The following is a 23,840-nucleotide window of genomic DNA, read 5'->3' as shown; positions in this document are numbered from 1 at the left end:
AAAAGAAAAGAGAGAGAGTATGAAACCTTATTTATACAAGTTACAGCAGCATTGGAGACATAAATCGTATCTATTCAAGCCCATGTGCAGCAATTACTGTGATATTATTTATGATGATGAGCAGGGATTTACTATATGTTTGGGTCTGACGTTTCCTTGATTCTGGAACAAGAGTTTTTCAGCTTCTATCTACAGTCAAGGATATATTGTTTTGCAATACAGTGCAGGGTAGTAAATAACTAGAGTTATATGTACAGTTGTTTAATATGTTGTATATCTTAATGTCTATGTGGACATTAAGTCTATGCAATAAGCTTTACAGCTTTTTTTGCTTGCAGTCCAAAGTAGACATGAAAAGGAAGGGTCACACAACATACGCCTCTTCTTTAAACCAAACCAGGCAATAAAGACACTCAGACAATAAAGTGGGGTACCTGTACTTGGATGCTGTAATTAAGATTTGAAAATAACACAACAACAGACAACAGATTTGACATGACATTTTCATTTGTTTGCTATGAGAGTGATGGATTTCTACATGAGGAATAAAAATGTGCAAAATTATGAACATTTTGGCTTCTAAGTCCTGTCCTTCTTCTTACACTGGGCTTTGGTCGCTAACAGAACACGTCACTCTTAGACTGCAGGCTAACTCATGGTTCATAGTGTATATAAAAGCCTTCAACTTTCATGCCCCTCTTCTGTGGAACCAGCTCCTAGTCTGGACTTAGGAGACAGCCACACCCTGCACTTTTAAGATTAGGCTTCAAACTTTCCCTTTTCGATTTTGCATATAGTTACCCTTAAACATCCCTTAGTTATATACGCTGCATTTAATCATTAGTTATTATTAATCTCTGGCTCTCTTCCACAGTGTATCTATTGTCCTGTCTTCCTCCCCTCACCCCTACTGGTCAGAGCAGATAGCTGCCCCTCCCTGAGCCTGATTCCGATAAAGGTTTCTTTCTGTTAAAAGGGACCTCCTATGGTCCCTTGAGCAAGCACCAACTCATCTGATTGTTGGGGTTTTTCTTGAATTTAATTTGAAATCTTTAATAAAATACTGACTTTATGTCATTGAGGTGACATAAAACTCCTGTCATGTTGTGTATCAATGTGTAACTAGCCAACTTCAAAGCCAGCAGTATAATAGTGTAGCTGCTCTACTACTACTGCATACAGCGTTAAGTGTACAAGTCACCATTAAGTTATATGTTCTCTGGGAGAATACAGACCAGTTAGTTGTAGTTAACTTTTAAGTTTACATTCACAGCATATGGCTGATTTGCATTGAAGTACTCCCTGTGGATACGTTTAAGCACATTTAAACAGCAAAACAGGACGTGCCAAAAAAGATCCAAGTTCAGAATTCCCGAGCATTGAATCCGACAGTGCAGTGCAAATCCGATGAACTTCTGTCTTCAGGGAGAGGAACAATCCAATCCACATTGACCAGAGTCCAAGTGCACTCCAGTATATTCCTGAAATACTAATTAAACAGTTTTCTTAAAACACACTATTAAGTGTACTGATACAAGCAGATAAAGAATGGTATCTTCTACCTGTATCACAGCTGTAATAAGGCTACACACTTGTAGACAGTGAACAGTGTACAGCTTAATTAAGCTTCCTGAGAGTTACTGAGAAGCAAACAAGTACAACCCCAGGATCAGCACAAGAGGAGCGTTAGATGAAATCAGCTTTTTCTATTGGATCCCTCATTCTCTGGCCTTTTCTATAACCTGTACACACTGAGGTATTACAATCGCAGCACATTTGATTTGCAACTTATTATCCTATAACTAAACAAAGTTTCAAATGCAAACTTCTTACAAAGTCAGTACTGAAAGACTTATGACTCCAGGCCTATTGATCACTATGTGCTGTGATTTATGATGATGTCTTTTTTAAAGGAAGCCCTCAAGCCAGGCTGCTGCAGCATCGGCTTAGAGACACCGGCTCAAATCTTTATTTGCACTTACTTAAATGTAACTTGCATTTCTGATGATGTGCATCTATGAGCATCTTTATTGTTGTTTGGAGCCCACTCATCAGCACATAAACACCTTAATGAAGACTACTATTGGGGCCTGAATTACAGAAAAGGCAGGGAAGCACTTGTGTGTGTTGTATTATATTATCTAAGGGAAAGAGGCAGATGGAAAAGGAAGCTTTGATAAAGGCAAAGTCAAGCTTTTAGTAGAATCATTGTCCTCCGAGCCTCGTCAAACCATGGTGCACTGATGCATACCAAGCGCAGAGGAATCGAAAAGCGGGGGATTCTAACTTCATTTGATCGAATCTTACTCCGCTTTGTTTTTTTATTGTTGTTATCTATGTACCAATTCAGCCATTTTTCATTTAGCTCATGCACATTTTGGAACAATAAACAAACAATACAAATAAAAAAGCAACAAACTGTTTTATCCTGCTGCAACAAATATTATGCTGGCTTAGTTATCTGTAAGGTGTTATTGTTAGACAGTAGGCAGTGATACACAAGTAAACCTTAGTGGAACTAAACAGTCAAGGCTTAGCATCTATTCATTGGATATTTGCAAATATGCCAAAGTAACAATAAGATAGAAACTCCATCAGAAGTGGATGGCTTTACCTCGACGGTGTCTGTGTGTATTCTGTCTGTGTGAATAAAGACCAGCTGAGCAGCAGACTCAGGCAGTATTCACAAGGGCTTTCTCTTTTAGAGTTTGCTTTACGAAATGGGTCTGCACCTCTGGCATCCCACTGAGATGTTGTGCCAACGATTTCATCGTTATCTACTGCATATGAAAGCACTATACATATGCTTATGTATAATAATATAATAATAAGTCTTGTTTTGAAGTAGTTTAAATGTAGAAAGCTAAAAAAAAGCCAATATGTATAATTCTTAGATCATGCTGGGTTTAAGTTCAACGTGAGGTCTGTAACGTTCATACAAGATATTGCAATTACTCACTGTTTCTCCGCGCTGGCCAGGGTGTCCGGGCAGCCCATCCTTGCCAGGTGGTCCCTGTCAGGTAGAAAACAAGACATACATTCACCAGTTTTTTCATTCAAAGTTTTTTTTCTAAGCAACAAGTTTTATTACTACAATTTTGTGCAAATGGTTTGTGGGCAGTGTAAACATAATATTGAGAAAGGAAAAACCCTTGAATATCTCGAAGTAGTTGAATGGCATGAAAATAGGCTCAGGGCTAGAGTTTTTTTGTTTATTTTTGTGTGAAATAAACATCGTTACGGGCTGAGACGTGAGAGCCAGCTATGAATGTAACCGGAATCAATAGGTGGAAATTACCACTTGTCTCCTGCCTTGACTGGGTAGTGAGAAAATGAGCTCCGCTTCAATAACAGTTAGAGTAATGACCTCTGAACAGAATTAGGGATATTGCTATGTATTACTACACCCTATGAATTCTTCAAATTGAATCAATTGTGACTTCTAATGTTTGAAAACAGGCTATTTTGCTATTGCAACACCGAGGAAGGGTAAATAAAGTAAGAGATTAGACACAGAGCCTTGCAAAACCACAAAGCCTCAGTGTAGATGCTTTTTTAGTCTGAGAGGCCAAGTGGCTTTCTTCTGTTCCAAGGATGGAGAAATACTTACAGGGGGGCCTTTTGGTCCAGGGAAACCTACTGGTCCCTGTGGTCCTTGAGGTCCCTGCAATCAACACACGGTCAAATTAAGGTTATGACATTATGCAAAAAGGCAAAACAAAACCTAAAAGTGAAAAAGTGTCAGGCTCTGGGATTGCTTATGGCTAATTTCGAAACAAGGTTGGAGAAGTGGAGCTTTTCGAATTGAAAAACTAGCCTCACCCTGAGGTGAGTAACTGTGCCTCAGGTCATAAATGATATGATGTGACTACTGGTAAGACTCGCCTCACTTTCTAACCACACAGAAAAGTAGTGAGAGTAAAAGTGTATCTGGAGTTTTTCTTTGCAATGATTTATTTGTCCAGCTAACCTTAAAATTTCAGTAGCATGGATATTTTTTTGAAATCCAATATTATATTGTTATAAAGATAACTTCAAAAAAAGTCCCTATCTGATCTGACTAAATCAAGCAGACAACATCACAGGGAGGATTATAATCATGGCAATAATAATAAGCCAAAAATACCTTTTGAATTCTCCAAGTTCATCAACATAAACATTAACTCCAAATAAACTTTGTTGTATCCTAATATATTACTTTTCATTGTTGTAGAAAAGACCAGGGGGACCTCAGCTTATATAATTAATGAGGGGTTGAAACCAGCTGAAAGCTAAACTGCATGTTAAAAAAATCAGGGTAATGACTAAAAGCTGTTATACAAATAGTATCTTAATTACTTAAGGGGTGAAAAGTGTCTTGGCCACCCACAATGTTACAAATAGAGACATTCATATTGTGGGGTTGTGTATCCGAGTCTGTAGAGTCAAATATGCTAAAGAAGTATTTCAGTTACTTTACATTATTGAGGTAACAAGTGTCTTATTTAAGGAGATTAAACATAAATCGATGAAACATCTAATACAAGTTTAATGTTCTGCAGTCTAATAAAAGCTTCAAAGCTGACTCCATCATTTAAGGTTATCTTTTAATCATCCTTATTCATCAGATTCAAATTTATTTCACCTCACTTGTCCATGTTCATAGGAGTTTAACAAAAGAGGATGTTCATACTGTTACAGAGTTCATGACACTACATCTCAGATAGCTTAAATATCAAAGAACTGTTGACAGCAGTCCATTAATATCTGCTTCAATCACTGTGTCATTACTGTATTAGATCAGTAAAAAAGAAAACTTTAAGTCTGTGAAAGCATATCTATGATAAACATTTACCTTTGAGACTGAAAAAACGATTTTATGACTGATTAATGATGAAATCCCTGTACCTAGCCGAGGACAAGTAGGAGCAACATGTGCCATTATTTCATTTCTGTTGTTACCAACTTTCAACTTTCAGGAAAGAGGCTCAGTTTTCCCGATCAACTAAAATTCATCACACTGTGTCAGTACAAATAGTGCTGGTAGGTAAATGCTAATGGAAACAGAGCATTTGCTGCAGGTGCTTAACAGCCTTCCTTCTTTCAGGCCTTCACTAAATCAAGCCAATGTTTCTCATTTCTTTGATACACAACAAAATCAAATTCCACTAAAACGGCACTAGAAACCTAACAAAATCTAATGAAAGTTATTAAATAAGGTGTCACTGCTGGGAATCTCTTTTTGTGCAGCAACTGCACACTGTTTCCTTTCCTTTGTTTTGCTGAGTAAGCCACCCAGCACTAAACATCTAGTTTTGAAGCGCTTTCTTTCCTTTCTTTCCTCCTTTCCTTTCGGAGTGTCAGTTTGAAATGCAGCAAAGGAGCAATTTACTTTATTGCAATGCTGGGAGCCAAGTGATAGGGTGAAAAAACACAAAACAAAAATGCTGCTGTCTGTAGGAACAGTGATATAGCATTAAGGCAAAATCCCAGCTGACAACAACGTATAGAACAGAAGTCTTATTATAATATTATATGATGCCTGAATTACCCCTCATTAAAAATGAAACAAACGATTTATCGATTGATTAACTAATTTCTTAATTATTATTTATCCTCCTGTTGAACTAGAAAAGTAAAAGTAAGGCACAGCCATCATTTTAGTAGATGCTAGAGATCTACTGGGAAGAAAAAAAGCATATAGGTTAGCATCTTTTCTTACTATTTATCTTTAATGCTTAGAATCCAGTTTGATGAGATAGACCTAATACCAACAATTACAAGTATATTTCTAATGCAAGGACAACAAAAACAAACTGGTATGGACCTAAACCTTGTGTGCTTTTAAAATGCATAACAGCTACTGCAGGCTCAGTGTGTTGGACTTACTCTCTCACCAGGTGGGCCAGGAGGACCGTCGTTGCCTGCTGTGCCCTTCAGCACACAAAAACAAATCATCATCAGCTCAAATAAAAAAAAAAAAAGCAGCTCTATTTAATTATGTGACAAAGTAGCAATTTAATTGAAAAGTCTTGACTCTTTGTGAGTAGTGTTTTGTTGTAACGGCTATAGCATCAGGACCTTGGGTCCAGGTTTTCCTGTTGGACCTCTGGCTCCTCGAGCGCCCCTGGGACCCTAAAGAGAGAGAGAGACAAAGTCATGTTAAGCACACGACTTTATGGCAACAACAGTCTAGTTCAACAGCTATAATATATGCACATAATTTGACTGGAAGAATAATTTAAACGATTCAACAATGTTTACACTAATAGCCCATTAATCACAAAAAATATGGCGTGAACAGGACCTACCGTCGGACCTCTTTGTCCTCGCGGACCAGATTTGCCAGCAGTGCCCTGTTAGGTAACAAAAAAATTAAAAAAGGCTTAAGCACAGATTCTGCTCGTCTGTCCTCATCCAGCATTAATCCACTTAACATATGAAACCCCATTAACATGTGTTCCACACAAAGCATCTCTTCTACATCGAGCAACAACCAGAGAACAGTGTGTTCCCTGTTCAAGCAGGGAACACACTGTAGTGACTCATTATTTCCTTTTAACTGATAAATAAACAATAATTTGTAATTACAGGACACAGTGCAATGTCATTTACCTGTATGGGCCTACTAAGAAAACCTTGAATTTAAACTGTGATCCCATTAATAAATGTAAACGGCTCATATGGAAATATAAATAAAGAGTACAGGAGTTATGTTCATTGAAAGCAAAGAATTTTTAAGTAACTATTTGGCTTCTCACATTAGAAGAGAAATTTTGACTTTGGCTGGATTGCTTTATTTCACAAAATAACCTCTGTGTGCCAAATAAAGCTGTTAGATGGACCTGGCTTTGGTCAAATAATACAGTTTAAAGTATCCACTTAATAAAAGATTTTTAAGCCAATTTATTTAATAACTTTTTATACTTTTAATAATCTTTATATTAAAGTGGATTTCAAACTAATACTCTCTCCCACTACCTCCACCTTTAATAAAACGAATGGTGTTGAGCTGGGGATATCTGGCTTACTGCACACGTCAGTGGTGAACGTGCAAATATGAAAACTCAAACAGCATCTCAGCAACTCTCCAAAACTGCGTGAGTGCAACTCTTTTTGAAGCCAAGAAATGAGGCCATGGGCTCAATGAAAGCACAATTGTTTCCGCACCTTTTGTTCTCTCCCTGACATTGATTTCGCTGCTGTTATTCATTTATTTATTTATTTTTGTGCCGAGTCACCGTGCAGATGCTTTGTAATGGGAATCAATTTTCTTTTGTGCTGGACCGTGATGTCGTGGTGATTTTCATACACAAAAACTTAATGCATGTGTTTTCTTACCCTGCCTCCTTTCTCGCCATTGGCTCCGGGGAATCCAGGGAAACCGCTTGAGCCCTGTCGACAGGAGGTAGATATGTCGTGGAGGGAAAGTACAGAAACACAAGAGAAGCTGTGAGGGTCAGCACATGCATAATAATTAAAGCTCATCCTGTATTTATCTGCACTGCTGTTGCATGTCATCTTCAGTTACTTTTACACTGTTAACCCCACGCTCCTGTCAAATAGCCTGAATCTAGAGTTTGAAACATAAGGGGGTTAAAAAAAGCTGTTCCTTATCTATACTGCACTATACTTCTTGTTAAAGAACATTTTCTCAGTCCATATAAAATAATTGACACACTGAAACAAGAAGAGGGAAACTTTACAACATGGCACAAAATATCTTTAAACACGAGACAAAGTGACATTTTCTGTAATCATACTGTGAACAGGGGGATTTTTTTTTAAAAAGCTTACCTATTCTGCAGAGCCTCAAATGTTGCATTGGGGACATTCAACAAAAATTGAATCCATGGCAAACTTTACCTCCGTAAAGCAATAACACTAAAATTTTGCACTGCCAAAATAAAGCTGTGTTGTTTACTCATTTAGGGAATTATAGCCTTGTTAGTGACACCTTATTAAAAAGTGATGCCAATTTTTTTAAAATATTTTTTTGAAAAATAACTAAAAAAAATAAAAATAACCAGCGTGCTATAATATGGGATGTTTGTCAGCTGCGTTATTTCCGAGTAACCTGGCAAACCCGATGACTTGAAGTACCACAGCCAACAAAGTAAACCACCATTTAATATTTGTTATCTATTATTATCCAAGAAAAACACCAACAAAAAAACTTGATTTTTACAAACGTACCTTAGGTCCTTGTCTTCCAGGATAACCTGGCAATCCTGGGACACCCAGTTTACCCTGAGAGACATTAACACCACAAGTAAGCACAGGAATACAATTTTAGCACAACTGCAGTCAGAGCTATGTTACCTTTTCTCCAGCAAGACCAAGAGGACCAGATTCACCAGGGGGCCCAGCTCTGCCTTTAGGACCCTCAGGACCATCCTCTCCACGGGACCCAATCAAACCAATTTCACCCTACAATCAACAAATATATAACAACATATCTTAATTTTCCATCCAAATAGTAAAGATTCAACTAAATGTTGAGTCATCAGTGTTTTTATTTCAGTCAAGCTCCTCACCCGGTCTCCTTTGATTCCCATGTCCCCCTTGAAACCCGGGAAACCGTCCTCACCCTGAAATGAGAGAAGTTAGTGAATTTTCTGGCATTTTTGGGGTTAATTTACTATATTCTTGCTAAAAGCATTGTTTAACTGTCTGAAATTGATTATTTTTTCTAAGAAACTCCCTGAAACTTTTTTTTAAAAGTTATTTTTTGAAAATCTTTTAAAGCTTCAGCCTTCTTAGGTTCACTGTGTAAATCACAGGATTGACAGTGCTATCTGCTGGTCAGATAGTGGAATAGCACCTGCATGGAAACGTAAAGCTGTTGACATTTTCATCCTCTACATTTGCAGCAGTGCCCATTCACTTTTATTTGTGACTGTTTATATACCGATGTACCAAATTAGAAAACATTATATAATTTGCTCTAGTTTTAAAGACACAAGACACTCAGTATATCTACAATACACCGAATGATGCTCGGGTTTATTGACTTTGTGAATAAATGGACTGAAGGACACGATTGAGTTCATCCAAACTTATTACTCTTTTCTTTGAAACTTTCACTTGTCAATGTTTTCAACTCTCTGATGCATAATGCAGTACTGAGCACGTCTGTTGCCACCAACTCGCATCGCAAAGACCACACGCACACACCTCAAGAAAAGCACATCCTTTATTCATAACAAACGCTTTCTCCTCGAGGTTTTGGCTTTTGGATCTCTTGCTATAAATAATTCAATAAAAAATGATATGAATACCTGTCATTGTAGTAAGAACAACATCTCTCAGTCAGATAATGGATTTTTTTTACAGTGACACAGCTGTATTGATCTTGAATAAAAGTTATGCCTATCTATATATAAAAAATATTAGTTTAAATTCTACATGGATACATGCACAGTTCAACACTTCAGAAACTGCTTGGAGTTGATTGTAGTGGGCTTTCAAAAATATTCTAGAGCATGACAGCTTTACATTCAACAGTGGATCGAGGGTCACTTTAAGAAAGTCTCCGTCTTTGCTGAAGAAGGCTATCGACTGACCTCTACATTCAGGCTCCAGCAGCTGTCCACTCCAGCTCAAAGGACTCAAACCAAAGCTGGGAGTGCTGGTAAACAGCCACTGTTGGAAAGGTCCTGCCTGTGACGTTCAACTATCTACTAGCTGTTCCCAAACATTATTTTTGATGCCTTCAGTTTTATCACAAGATGAAGTTTAGACTGACAGTCTGCAATTCACTATGCCAACTTCCTTAACAGAAACCAAGGGAGTTATCCCATTGAACTGACTCCCATTTGGTTCTTTACTTTGACTTTAGCAATACATTATGTATAATTATTAAGCTATTTTTGTTTATATTTTATATAAAAAAATTGTGTAAAATAATATATATATTTTAAAAAGACATATATACCTTCTCTCCCTTTGATCCCTTGAGACCACGGACACCATCTGCACCCTGTAGGACAGAAGCCAGAGATTAGAATGATGACAATGATGTCTAGCAGGACAAACTCCTGTAGAATAATAAAAAGCGTTTGGACAATCAAATTTGCCTCATCAAACATCATACCTTAACACCACGAGGCCCAGGATAACCAATGGGACCCTGTGGGCCTGATGGACCCTGGAGCAAAGAAAGAGTTTATGATTACTGGGGCTAACGCTTAGCAGATAAATGCAGATGGCATTAATAATAACTTGTAATTACATATTTAAATACCCGATTAGTGTCAATTTAAGATGGTTCGCCATTACAATTGCATCGTAAACAATCAGTGTTGGTCAATTATTGAACCAAGCTAAACTGTAATATTAAATACTGGCACAACATAAGCTCAGTTAACAAAAGGTTATGTGATCTGAATATGAATAACAATTAAAAAGTGAATGAATGAATAAATGAACAAATGAAAAAAATAAAAAAATAAATAAAAATAAGATAAAATTCTGTGACTTCAAAACACCTACTTGGGCTCCTTTCTCTCCAGGTGGCCCCTCCTTACCAGGATGACCCTGCAAAACAAAACAAAGACATCACAACATGGTTAAAACTTGCAAAACTATTGAACTTAGTGAATGCTGTGACCTAATGTGTGTCACTGAGCTACGTGATGCAACCGTTTATGATGTTGAAGCAACTTCACAAAAAAGAACCCCAGCGTTTCTTTCTGAATTCATATTAAGATCAATTTCTAGCTTTTGTGTTGTCCTTCAAACACATGGCAAACCAACAAAAGAGTTACTATTTCAGAGCAAAGCTGAATTGTAGTGCATTCACACAATGCTGCATTAATTATAAGGGTAAACTTGTGTGCTCTATGGTGCTTTTTTGCAAACAATAGCATAGTATGTTAGCAGATATACTACAAGTACAAGTTTTTCTAGTAATAATATTAAATTAGATATTTGTGTGATGGCCACTGATGAAGTAAGGTTTATCGTACAGACAGACAGGTTGCCCACAAACATAATGGATCCTTTGGCCTCTGACATCCCGATCTGAAGTGTGACATTGAGGTAGAGGGCTGTAAATCACCAGGCTCTGGCGCCTGAGGCCAGCTAAGGCTGTCTGCCTGTTGAACTTACACACCTCTCCAAGTAAGGGCAGTGAAGGAGGTATGACATGAACAACTACGGGTCGAAATAACAAATCCCGTAGGCTATTTATCAAATTTCTGGTGATGGAAAATGCCACGAGAGATGTCTGAGGTACAGTTCTGCCATGTTGCACAAAAAGGATTAAATAAAAATCAAAATATTGTCCATGTGCAGTTTTTGAAGCACATAGCTTGCACAACAACTTCATTTATAGTCTCAAATGCATATGAGATATTTCAAGAAAAACAAACAAACAAAAAATCGGGCCATTTCCAAAAATCATTACCAACAGACTGAAGGTATAACACAAATAAGTCAAGGAGTCACTGTATATGTGTGCATCTGTGTGTGCGCTGTCTGTTTTCTTAGCAATCTACTTTCCACTTGGTGGGTTTATGCAGAGGATTCAATAGAGAATACTGTTGTTTCAGGTCATTTGAATGAATGGTTCTTATTTTACGCTATAAGCTTTTTATTTTTTCTGCTTTCACAACTTCTGATAACTTGCAGGTGAGACGTGTGAGACGAATATTCTCAAAACCACCTCCACATGTAAATTTTCAATCTGTGTGAGTTATGGCCACCACAATTTTACAATGTTCCAGACATGGTTCCTGACTTTTAAGGGGAAGCATGTAACTAATTTAACTTGGGTTTTGGTTTGATTTTTTATTAATGACTGCACTTTTTGTTTGCATACTTAAGAACAATTTTTAGCAAAATGTCCATTTCATCTACTCAGCACCCATAGTTAAATTCTTAATCTATGGGAACTAAAACTTCCCTTTATTTTTGCAAAACAAATAAAGGAAAGGCTCTCAAAGTGGATTGTCCACAAACTAAACTTTGCATGTCTATTGTTTCGCTAATCCTCAATGATCTCGTAAGTACATTAGCTGTGCAGCTATCTTTGAACTTGGTGGTTATATAAAAGTGCACAATTTCCCCATATTTAAACGGCAGTACTAAACTACTACTAATACTAGTACAAAATAAAAAGTAAAAAATAGCACCCACAATTTTAGTGAATATTAAATGAGTAAAGTGGTGTTAGATTATCTTTTTTGTGGGATATGTATGTATGTAATATTGATATACAGTATGCATGTGTTTAGGTCACAAGAGCACTCACAGGGGGCCCATCAGCTCCAGGTAATCCAGGCAACCCCGACCTGCCCTGAGGTCCCTGCATGAGGAAAAGAAAAAGACAGATTTAAAAAAACGTCCAGGATTCTTATGAAGGTCACGTGCAGGTTCAAATAAGCTAAATGCAACTTTTTGACTTTAGCATAGATTCTTAGTTTTGATGAAAGAAAACTCAAGGAAAAAGAAATTCTATCATAAACAAAAAATAAATAAACTGAATTTAAATTTTAAATTGTAGTTAGATAAATGCAACTAAGCTTCCTTAACAAAGAGACATGACAAAGAAGCATGCAGTACATAGCATACTTAGCATGAATCTTGCTAACCTGCAGATACCAAATTTGCCTTATTTTGCCAAATAATGCAAAAGTTACATCAAATCATGGGTCTTTATATCTTATATCAAATACAGTTTACTGATTCGGCAACTTAATAATTCCTCGCACAAGACTACATTTTTTTGTACCAACAAACATTTCATTCACCAGGTACAAACCGTAATGCTTTAATAATAAGCTTTCAAATAATGAAGACAGAAATAAACACACTTTTTCTCCAGGTGGTCCAATGGAGCCTTGAGGACCAGGAAGACCCTGCAAAACAAGAGACAGATAGAGATGAGAGTCGATATAGCAACAACAGGCATGCTCAAACACATGCGCAAGCTGGATAAACTGAAGCATTTGTTGGAGCTGTAAATAGTTTAGCTGGTAAAGAAATGTTAAGCCTGTGTGTTTAAGTGTGCTTGTTCTTTCTAAGTGGGGTATATTGGTCCTTAGCATTCTTGCAAATCCTTAAATATTTGTTTATGTGCTCCCATATATGCATTTCTGAGTCCCTACCTGCCATTGCCCTTTATATTTGTTGGTTTGGTTGTGTTTCTGTCCTTGTTTCCCATGCTTTTGTCTTCATGTCTTTCAGCATTAGTTATTTATCTTTTGGTTACTTTCCGTTGTACTGTGAAAGTTCGTCTTCCCATTTGTCTTGTATTTTTACTTCCCACCTTTGCTCCTTTGCCTTCTATGCCTGACAGTCGGCCCATGTGCCCTTTTCCCCACTTGTGTGTCATTTTTTAAACCAATGCTCAGTGTATACAGAGGCTACAAGCAAACTGTCAAACTTGCTTAGGAAGAATCCTAACAGAGGGAAGTGACACAGAATCTCTCTTAGTGGCAGCCATAATAACCCTTAATAAAAACTGGATGAATTTTCTAATGACTAAGGAAAGGTGCTCCAGTGATTCTTTCATCCCCTCCTTCAGCAGTAGATAGACTAGACCAATCCTTTTATGAAGTGAAAGGAGATAATGCCCTCCCATTATTCATAGCGACATAATACATGAACATCATTAACTGCAATGAGCATCACTGACATGTGACAGCTAAATGTTCATTAGTAGTGCCGTTTCTATTTGATGCCAAAACGTGCTGATAAAATTTGAACCTTCAATGAGAGGTGACCTCTCCGGTGAACGTTATTTGTATTTAATGATGAGTCCGAATTCCGTCCTTTGTAACAAAGTGATATTTTTCACTGATTTCTCTCTTTCATAAGACCTGCATGTAACAGCACAGTAACACTGCATGAGGCATCTAAGATGTATTTTGTGTAGTCCATCTTTGAGACACTGTTTCACCACATCAACAACATCCGCTGCCACATTATTAAGCTGTCTGAGATTCTCTGACCGCTGCACTTCTCTTTTCCTAGGTCCTTATGAATTCTGCCTCACACTTTTCTTTGACCTCATAATGTTTTCCACTGAAGCACAACATAACACTATCTGATATGTGCTTATATATTTATGTGTGTGTATGTGTGGGTGTGTGTCAGCTTGAAGCAACAGTTGTAGAAGCTTTGCAGGAATTAAACCAACACAAAGACAATGAAAACCAAACCAAACAAATAGTTTTTCTCCTAAGATAAGTCCATGGAAAATATCCCTGCACTGCACTTGTCTTTGCTTGTTTCAGGTGCAGTGATGACACCTCGTGATTGATTCGTTCACCTGTGTCCCAGGGATTCCCTGCTGCCCGGGTGGGCCTGGCTCTCCTTGAGGTCCCTGAAAAAAAAAGAAGACTGTCAAAACTAGACAAGAAACATTATTCCCGGAGCAACTCTCACAAATACAGTGCAGTTGAATTACACCCAGTGTGGCACTGTTAACAGGTGTGCTCTGTCGCCAGGACTATTTACTCTCCAGATCACAAAGAAAAAACAATGATATCTCAGGGGATAAGTTACAGAAGAGTTTAATTAACTAATTGAAATATTTTGGTATGCCTACTTTTCCCAATCTGCTTCATATACTCCAATCTGGAATATAGCTGCCTTTTTACTGAGCTTAATGTATTTTACTTTGGTTACAAAAGCAAAGTCCAAAAAATTCCACTCTTTCCTAAAATACCGCAGCATGTTTACTTAGGAGTCCAGGACAGAAATAAATGAAAGAGAGGCTATACTCTTGGTGGACATTTAATTCTCAAAAGCAGCAAAACTTATTAATAACACATTTCTGTAAGTTGTTGTTATTTATATATATTTATCTTAACATAATGTAACTTTTAACACATCTTTAAGATATAATGATCACAGCAGACTCACAACTGAGCACTGAACCTTTGATCTCACAGCTGTGCATTCTACAACCTAAAAGTTAACTTTAACAATGCGCACTGAGTAAAAGCATCTGTATAGTTCAGCCCAGGGTCTGAAGATCTGCAGCACTAAAAGCTGATATGGTCACATGTTGGTGACTATAATAATGAGGAAGCTGTGTTTGTACCATGTTTCCTTTTGGACCTTGAGGACCATCAACTCCAGCAACACCCTGCAGAGGACACATTAAACAAGACTCGTGACCGATCATATTAATTGCAGGCAGTGATACTACATGGGGACATGGTAAAAGTCAGAGTACGTACAGGTGATCCAGGGGGTCCTGGAGGACCACGAGGTCCCAGCAAACCTCTTGGACCCTATGAGGAACAAACGAGTTCAAGTAAACTGAGAATTGTTTTATGGTCATAATATTCATGAATAATTGTCAGAGGGGCACTACTGCCCCTGCTGGATGCTTGTGTTAGCTTTTTTAAATGACTTAAGGAAGATCATGTTGCAGCTTGTTGTAATTTCATAGATCTGGGATGGCATGATATAATAAAACCAGGAGCCTTACACTCTCTCCAGCTAATCCTCGAGGCCCAATCTCTCCATCCTCGCCCTGAGGGAAGAAACAGACATAATCAGAGAAAATGAAATATAATGATCTTTACTGAACTTTTAGCGTTTATCATATTAATTCAAATAAACCAGACCAGGAAGTAAACAGTGGCATCTTGCATTATATATTAGTAATCATCACTTTTAATTTTAGGTGCTCAAAATCCTCTATCAGTTACAGCTTATGTTAAACCACTGCAAACATAACTGAATGCACCAACAGCCAGGAGTTGGTTAAGGTAGTTTCATAAGAAGAAAAGGTTAGACACAACCTCCCCTCGTTCCCAGTTCCCAGTCTCAACCCAGCTGCTGCTGCCTGAGGGCTGAGCTGGTGAAGCACATCTGATCTAAATAAGTATGTTGGTGATGCATCTCAGCTGAGTGCAGGTATTTGTGAGATAAAAGAGGAAGCATTTACTCTCTGTCCATCCTCTCCAGGGGCACCTGGGGGTCCCATTGGTCCTGGTTCTCCCTAAGAAAAAGAAGAAAGAGATCAGAAAGACACACAGGTTGAGGTTAATATCTCACATTATGATGTTCTTTTATTTATTTTGTAGAATTTTCTAGTTGGAGCTTTTAATTTGAAAACTACATTAGTGTCCTTTCAAACACTGGTTACTTTTTTGTTTCTTCATCCTTGCATACTAAACACATTATGTTTTCACTTCCTGCTGCATCTCACTATACTGTAAAAGCCTTCATACCAAACCTTTGATGCTATAAACCATTGCTCGGAATGAAACAAATACGACATCATAACACAGATTTCGAATAACCAGGTGACAGGCAGGATGTCGTACTCGACAGTGATTTCATTGGTAATTTTTCAATGTACAAACCAATTGCCGAGCTTCAGTGCGTGATTAATGCAGGTACATTAGTGGAAGCCATGTAGCAAATTATAAATTGTTAATCCATTTTCCCCTCTTGGCATAACAGTTCTTCACTCAGCACACTGAAATTTAAGGATGTTACTCAACATGATCTTAGAAAGATACTGAAATTCCAAACTACATCACCCACTACAGCCAACTAAAAGAGATCCAAGATATCCAAACCTTTGGTTATTATTGTAATCTAAGACGGCTAATCCTGTATAACTGAGAGAGTTTGTTTTAATGCCAGTTTTGTGACTTATCACACGAGGAAGCAGTGTTTTGTTCACCTGCTCAAAAACATCTAGAGTTGTTTCTCGGGCAAACGATGCTCTGTTTTATATTTACTCTCAGTGGATAAATCTCACAGCTATTCTAAATCAGAGAGCTCTGCAAAAGGAGCAGACTGCACATGATTTAACGTATGAAGTGCCATATTATGCTCACCCTGTGTCCTTTTTCACCAGGCAGCCCAGGAAGTCCATCAAATCCTCTGTCACCCTGTAAGGAAACAGTACGCAATATTACAAAAGCAATCTTTATATGGACAAGAGCACTTCCACTATTTGCTCTTTTCTAGTGAAATAAACTTTAAATGTTATGTAGCAGCATTTGTACCTTAGAACCTGATTCTCCAGGCATCCCACGGGCACCATCAGCTCCAGCACGACCCTTAAAACAGAAGCGAGATTAAAAATATGAACACAGATTTTGATACCACGGAGACGTTCAGAACATAACTATGGGATTCTAGATAAGTAAGATAATATTTTTTTTGTTATATCTGCTTTAAAAACACGCACTTTTCTATTTTGTATTTTAGTATCAGTCTCCTTTTTCATTTCTGTAGAAAACTACCAGCGACTACGTTCTATTTATATCATCAGATAAAATGTCAATATTTGTTTTTTTCATTTAGATTTACTCTTCCTGTGAACCAGTTGGCTTCCTGGATCTTGCAAATTCTTACCAATAGATGAAGAAAATGAGTATTTGTTTGGTTGTTATAATCAGTAAATAATGAATTAAAACCAAAGAATATGTTTATTTTTCAGATTTGACTCATTTTTGAAGGGCAGCTTACATTTCTCTTATTAACTCTATCTCCTCCTTGCCTCACTAGTTTTTAGGGAAAACGTTAGAAATGACAGTGCAAGATACATTTCATCCACTGCATCCATAAATAACTAGCTTGCATACTGTTTATTTAATTAAGCAATATTTAATCACATTTTGTGACATTAAAATCAGCTAAGGTCCTGCATTTTAATTAAGCTTGTATTACTAACTTGCAAATGACTGGTTTATGTTTATTAGTATCCAATTAGGTCACGATGTTTGGCCCTGCAGAGGGACTGAACCGTGACACTAATTGCACCCTACATTCATAGTCAGTGTTAATGTTTTGGCATTTTCAGACAGATTAACTGCCCAGCCATTGATCCGAGGATTGGAGGGACCACAGGCCTTTAAGCACATCTCAAGCAATTGTTTGTTGGAGTGGAAATAAGCTTCTCAGCTACTGAGGAGAGACGACAAGTACAAACAACCACACAACAAACACAGAGGCATGCAAGCACACACACACACACACACAAACACTGCAGTGCGAGTGCTGGAGGTGAGTGAGTTCACTCACCCGCTTGCCTGCCTTGCCAGGCTGCCCTGGGGGACCTTGGGTGCCACGAGGACCCTGTAAAAGCACATGAGGACCAGTTTGGTGATCAGCAGCACTATTTGTTTCTCAGTTTGTGTGAAATGTTTTCACTCATTCATTAAGTCATAACTTATCCCTCACCTGAGGACCAGGGTCTCCACTTTCACCTTTCAATCCAGAAATGCCAGGTGGACCCTAAAGTAAGAGAACACAAACCAAGCATGCTTATATATACACATCTTTTCAAGCTTTTTTCACAGTTTCCTTCAGGAAAGATTATGGAAAACAGTTCTTTAAAAAAACAGCAGATGGCGACATTTTACAGCACTCAAACCATATACCAATGCTCATCAAAATAAACATCACTGCACCGATTATTTTTAAGCACAAATTGGCACATATGATATTATAAACTGCAAGACACTCCTATCAGATTTTTGAATCATGGATTATATCCACCTGGCTTAAACGCTGATCTTTATTTGCTGCAAACAATCAGCTTCTAAACGCTTTGTGCCAAGTTAGAGTTCAAACTTATTTGCAAGACTAGCTTGATAGCTCCAGGTCTAGCTGGCACCAGAGGCCTAAGATTACACATACAGGTACAGTGATAGATCGGTGTTTTATCTGGCATTCATCTCTGGGCAAGTCTTTTGTAGGGTCTTTTCCTGGAGATAAGCTGTGGATCTTGTATCAACAAGCCCAAGAAAAAAAAAGTTTGCCCAGTTGCAATATGTAAAGCAGCTGTTAACATGTGTATTTTTCCTCTGTTTCACTGAGCAACAAAAAAAACGTACTACTCTGTATTTGATTGTACTTTCTTCTAGTACCAACAGTACAAAGAAAAATGCACAAGCAACAAAAGAAGATATTTTATAATCCAATCTAATAAAACACTGCATTTTTAAAAATATGCATTTGATTAACTTGATCTTGAATACTTGTTCCAGATATATACAATGGCTGTAAATGACAACTTTAATGAATACAATAAACACAAAACTATGAATAATAAACATATTTAGAGATTGAAGAGCTGTGTTGCAGCATAAATTCCACAGGATAAATTCTCACTCACCACTGGCCCCGATCTTCCCGTCAAACCCATTGGCCCAGGGGGTCCTCTCATAGCCAGCTGCAGGTATGGGCACAGACAAGAGCAAGGTCAAATTTCACTGAGGCAAAAAAAACATTCATAATACTTTTTGCAAACTGCATAAACAGCACATGACGCATATCTTTATGCATTTTTCAGAATTTTCCTTCCCATTTTACATATTTTGATAGTCTGTTTTCTAGTATCCTGGCATGTCTGCACTTAATAATCCTTTTTTTTTTGGTCTTGGTTAAGAAAGTTGTGGCGCTGCTCACACTACATGATCACTACATCCTATTCTGAGATGCCTCTCATCTGGACTGCAGTAAACATTCTTTATCATCCTCCAGTTGCTGTCTCATTGTGATGACTTTAACATTTAATAATCAGATTTAGCAATTATTCGGTTTACCTGTTCAGTTATTGGGTCTAAAGTGAATTGTCTCTTTTTCTAAGTGCCCATCTCCTCTTCCACAAAGATGCAAAGACTACACCTGTTTCTTAGCCCACCCACAGACGCTGAGCCCCTGAAGTATTTTTAACAGTCTCTCCTGCCTGTCCACCTGTTCAAAGTGGCCTTTTCATGCTGTTGCTCTTTAGCCCACTCGGCATGTCTCCTTTTAGCCCCACAAGGACAACAAAATGCAGCACAACCCCTCCTCACCAAAATGCTGTCTCTGTCTTCCTTCCCCTCCTTTCCCCCTACAGCTCTATGTAGCCAGCAAGAGGGGGTAGGGGTTTGTCCACAGCCTTTTGGTTTCCCTGTGGCTTTTAAAATGTTGTTTCTACTTACTCTAGCCTGTGAAAGGATCGCCTGCGCCTGGGCTTCTTGGGCCGACACCACTGGACCCTTCTCACCATCCCCGCCGAAACGGAACTGTTGGACACACACAGACAGCGCATTTTGTTCAGCTCACTCTGTCATCACTACGCAATATCCTAAAAATGATCTTGGTTATGGATATATGATAAGTTTGGATGGAATGTAGTTCTGCTGTATGAGCACTTACTGGAAGCATCAGCATGGTACCAGGGGGCCCCGGCAAACCGTCAGCACCAGGCAGACCAGGGCGTCCAGGAGGACCCTGTGATACAGAAGAGGCAAAAAATTATTAATAGCATCAACATTGAAAACAAATTATGGCACGTGAAAAAAGTGTAAAAAATACATTTCCATAGCTGGTTATGTTTATAACATCTAACCATTAGCAAATCAGTTGTGGCAAAAGCTCTCTGGCAGTTTCCTGTGGACTTTGTCACATCTTTGTTGCCACTGTCGCCAAAGTGCTTGCTCATAGGGGGTCATAGGATTGTTGGGTTTTTCTCTGTATCTATTATTGTGCGATCTACTGGAAAAATATAAAGCGCCTTGAAGCGACTTTTGTTGTGATTTGGCGCTATAGAAATAAAATTGAATTGAATGGAATTGAATCTTTGTATGTACTACCATTTATATTTTGGCTGAATTCAAGAATTTATGATGGTACAGATCGCTAAAATGACTCAAACACGAGGGGGTGGAAAGCAAATTTATACAAAATGTAAAAACATAATTATCTATATGCTCTGCACTTTCATCAGTGCACCCTGTGACTCTGTATGTGTGTGTGTTGACACTTAAACAAAATGATTGCCTTTACTAATTTGCTGGGTGTTTATATATCTCTCTGTCGATCTATAGATTTTAACTAAACTGCATAGTTCATGTTCAGATTAAGGCTCTGGTCAAAGATGGGTTACACTGACCCTCACTGAGTACTTTTTTCCTCTTCCCAGATTACAGCCCTGTTTGACATTTTTTACATTTTCTGTCCATCTGTAACTACATAATAAGTATCTTTATCTGAGCTACAAAATTACAATTTTTACCCGACACACTGATGTAGCTAGTGTGGCTGTAATCATGTGTCTGTGTATGTGTGTGTCATCACGGCAAAAAGGCAGACGCGCAGATACCTGCTATACCAGGATTCACAGCAATTTGCTGCGTGTTTGTTTGTCCATATGTCTGTAGACAGGCTGTGTCATGACAGCATCAAAACTATACTATTTACATTCGGGACACTGTTTAGGTGTATAGATGGCAACAAGAAGATGTCAACTTTACAATATATATAGACTAGTTTGATGTTGGACACACAAAACTACTGAATCTCTACTCAGGTGATTTATTACTTTTTTTGCTCCTTTTTAGTTTAAGTTTTAATCTTATATTGTGCTATTTCTATTCATATCATTAACATAAATGCTTAATTGCACAGATACTAGGAGTGTCCATCGGTGAGCAACACAACCATCTGCAATCCAAAACTAACAACCTTTTTTCCATCTTTTCTTTTTAGCCGTATTTGTGCACATGTGTGAGCGTGCAGCAGAACTGTGGAACAGTTGGTTTTAAGACTTTTATAACAATACTTTACATCTCAGGTATAGTCTCACTCACCTTGGCTATTGCTGCTTATGCTAATGATGAGCAGCAAGGAAGTGAAAATAACAGCTCAAGACTATTTCTGTCTACTGACAATAATCTATTAATACACTTTCAAGTGCACTATTGTAGAAATGAATGACTGTCAGAGTTTGAATGTGCTAAAACTTGCTTTTAACCATTCTTACAACAAGAAGTTTAATTTCAGTGAACTGTGTGTAGCACAAGTAATGCCCCCAAGATCACTAGTGTTTGATATTCATATTAACTTTTAATGGTAAGCTACACACAGTTCATTCAGTATTATTCTCAATGCAGTTTTCAATGCAATTAGTGTGCTATAAAATTTCTATTCCTCACACTGCCTTCCTTTCACATATAAAACACTGACACAGATCGTTATTCTTCAACGCGTAAATGAAGTCTACCAATAAATGAACCTATAACAAAATAATTTCACTAATTCGGAGTGTCTATTAAGCTGTCCAGACATTCATTTTCTGAAAGAGTATAACCGGAAAGAACATAGTTGAATTCAGAATTCAGAGTAAATCCACATAAAAAACTATGAGCTTGGAGACATAAATGATAAACCTACCCTGTCCCCAGGATCTCCAGAGGTGCCTGGGGGTCCTTGTAGGCCTGCTGGTCCTGGAAGACCCTGAATAAGCAAAACAAAGTTAGCAGACCAACGGAGTGTCAACTCAGGAAATTCTGACAAGAGTTGATAATTTCGCATAATTAGGTCTCTTTTTTTCCCAAAAAAATATACTCACTGCTGGGCCGGGGGGTCCTGGTGGTCCTTCAATTAGCATGCCCTTAAAATACAAGCAAAGTGTTTATCACCACAAATAGTGGGATATGCAAAAGCAGTATCATAGATAAGTTCCAGATTAGATAATAATAGGAAAAAATTGTGTTCTGGAGATGTTTAGATAGCACTGCAATGGGATCTTTAAAGAAGTATATAAATAAAACTGTGGTTTGGGTTTGTCACTATTTCGTTTGGGTTTAATATGATTTAAAGTTCTAATAAAAGTGAGACTGCTCGCTCTGAGAATAACATTTTTCTAAAAAATATGTGTACCAGGAAAGTGATAATAAGTCATAACATTTGGACAATTATCGACTTTTTGGAGCTTACAGGTTCAATCACAGCCGGCTCGCCCTTCTCTCCCTTCTGTCCAAAGCCTGCTACGGAACCAGCGACCTGCAGTTAAGCAAGAAAAGTGGAGGCAGTTTTATAAATGTAAAGCTAAACCATGGAGCAGTTATTCTCCACAGGTACAAATAGCACTAGACTAAGTAAATCATGGATAATACAAAGCGAGACATTAACAAACACTAACAAAGAAGAAGGGTAATCCTCATGAGCGACAACGGACCTCTGCATGCTTGAAATGGAGTCGTGCTGTCATTGCATCGTCACTGAGCAGTGTGGTTAATAAATGATCACCCAATATAACATACCAGCGGTTATCTATGTAAATTTAGTATATTTTATTTCCCATTATTTTTCCAACATTGCAATTTAGCAAATACACATGAGTAGCTGAACATAACAAATGTATAATATGAGTAAGTTCTTCCTTATGGAGGTGGAGAAGGTGTGGTGAGATTAGAAGGTGCAAGTCTGGGTGAGCTGTGTGTGAGATGGGTAGTAAAAGGCATATAAGGCCTCATCTTAACATTCTACAGTATCAATACCCAAAGGCGCACAGACACATAATGCACTTAATGGAGTCTGGTTGTGTACATTTAGCACAAAGTTGGGGCCAAATTTTCCAACATAGACACAAAATGAGAAGTTATGTTAATTTATATGGTCTTTATACTGACTAAATAACATACTGTGACAAACTGTTGATTAGTAAAGTCTGCATGTTCTTTACAACTGTGTGGGTGCACTATGCAGACAGCTGCCTACGATTTATAGGCTAATTGCAGTCCACAGTGAGACGAGCAGAGGGAGGGATCACAGCCAGCTGCTGAAAGATGAGGTGGATAGGGAGGTGCAATAGGCCTTGTTTGGTATCAGTGGGTGTAGGCTGGGTCAGCATACACTGATTAAAAGATGTGTATGGAATAAGTGTCTGTGCTATGTTAAATAGAAATCCACCTTAATAACAAAAACTATAGCGAAATAGATGCATGCATAGTCCCTATGACCGCTGAATCACCAGACACACACTGTTGAAACAGCAGCAGATCACCTGATTCCACACTTAACGTGTCAATGACGCATTTCCCATGCCAAGCAACAAACAAAGAAGACGTGCACTGAAGGACTAAGTGAAACCACGACACACAGAG

At 38.0% G+C, this 23,840-nt stretch overlaps 1 protein-coding gene across 2 annotated transcripts in view; it reads right to left on the bottom strand.

Annotated features, from left to right (window-relative positions):
- Window positions 1-23,840, bottom strand: part of col11a1a (collagen, type XI, alpha 1a) — a 69,190-nt gene that overhangs the window by 26,420 nt on the left and 18,930 nt on the right. For both annotated transcript variants that reach the window (XM_085286499.1, XM_085286498.1), the window contains 29 exons: window positions 22,672-22,737; window positions 22,304-22,345; window positions 22,126-22,188; window positions 20,110-20,184; window positions 19,893-19,976; window positions 19,082-19,138; window positions 18,145-18,198; window positions 17,986-18,039; window positions 16,965-17,018; window positions 16,794-16,847; window positions 15,890-15,943; window positions 15,428-15,472; window positions 15,174-15,227; window positions 15,035-15,079; window positions 14,258-14,311; window positions 12,798-12,842; window positions 12,236-12,289; window positions 10,474-10,518; window positions 10,076-10,129; window positions 9,917-9,961; window positions 8,517-8,570; window positions 8,302-8,409; window positions 8,176-8,229; window positions 7,321-7,374; window positions 6,291-6,335; window positions 6,061-6,114; window positions 5,869-5,913; window positions 3,611-3,664; window positions 2,960-3,013 (listed from right to left, as the gene is read on the bottom strand). In XM_085286499.1, coding sequence (XP_085142625.1) covers window positions 2,960-3,013; window positions 3,611-3,664; window positions 5,869-5,913; window positions 6,061-6,114; window positions 6,291-6,335; window positions 7,321-7,374; window positions 8,176-8,229; window positions 8,302-8,409; window positions 8,517-8,570; window positions 9,917-9,961; window positions 10,076-10,129; window positions 10,474-10,518; window positions 12,236-12,289; window positions 12,798-12,842; window positions 14,258-14,311; window positions 15,035-15,079; window positions 15,174-15,227; window positions 15,428-15,472; window positions 15,890-15,943; window positions 16,794-16,847; window positions 16,965-17,018; window positions 17,986-18,039; window positions 18,145-18,198; window positions 19,082-19,138; window positions 19,893-19,976; window positions 20,110-20,184; window positions 22,126-22,188; window positions 22,304-22,345; window positions 22,672-22,737 — 1,620 coding nt within the window. The remainder of the gene's footprint in view (window positions 1-2,959; window positions 3,014-3,610; window positions 3,665-5,868; window positions 5,914-6,060; window positions 6,115-6,290; window positions 6,336-7,320; window positions 7,375-8,175; window positions 8,230-8,301; window positions 8,410-8,516; window positions 8,571-9,916; window positions 9,962-10,075; window positions 10,130-10,473; window positions 10,519-12,235; window positions 12,290-12,797; window positions 12,843-14,257; window positions 14,312-15,034; window positions 15,080-15,173; window positions 15,228-15,427; window positions 15,473-15,889; window positions 15,944-16,793; window positions 16,848-16,964; window positions 17,019-17,985; window positions 18,040-18,144; window positions 18,199-19,081; window positions 19,139-19,892; window positions 19,977-20,109; window positions 20,185-22,125; window positions 22,189-22,303; window positions 22,346-22,671; window positions 22,738-23,840) is intronic.

This window comes from Mchenga conophoros, linkage group LG9 (assembly GCF_057382185.1).
Source record: "Mchenga conophoros isolate Kocher_MC1m ecotype Shallow Benthic linkage group LG9, M_conophoros_male_GT1.1, whole genome shotgun sequence".
Taxonomy (NCBI): Eukaryota; Metazoa; Chordata; class Actinopteri; order Cichliformes; family Cichlidae; genus Mchenga; species Mchenga conophoros.
Note: the sequence above shows the minus strand (reverse complement) of the source record. Positions and strands in the feature narration are given on the sequence as shown.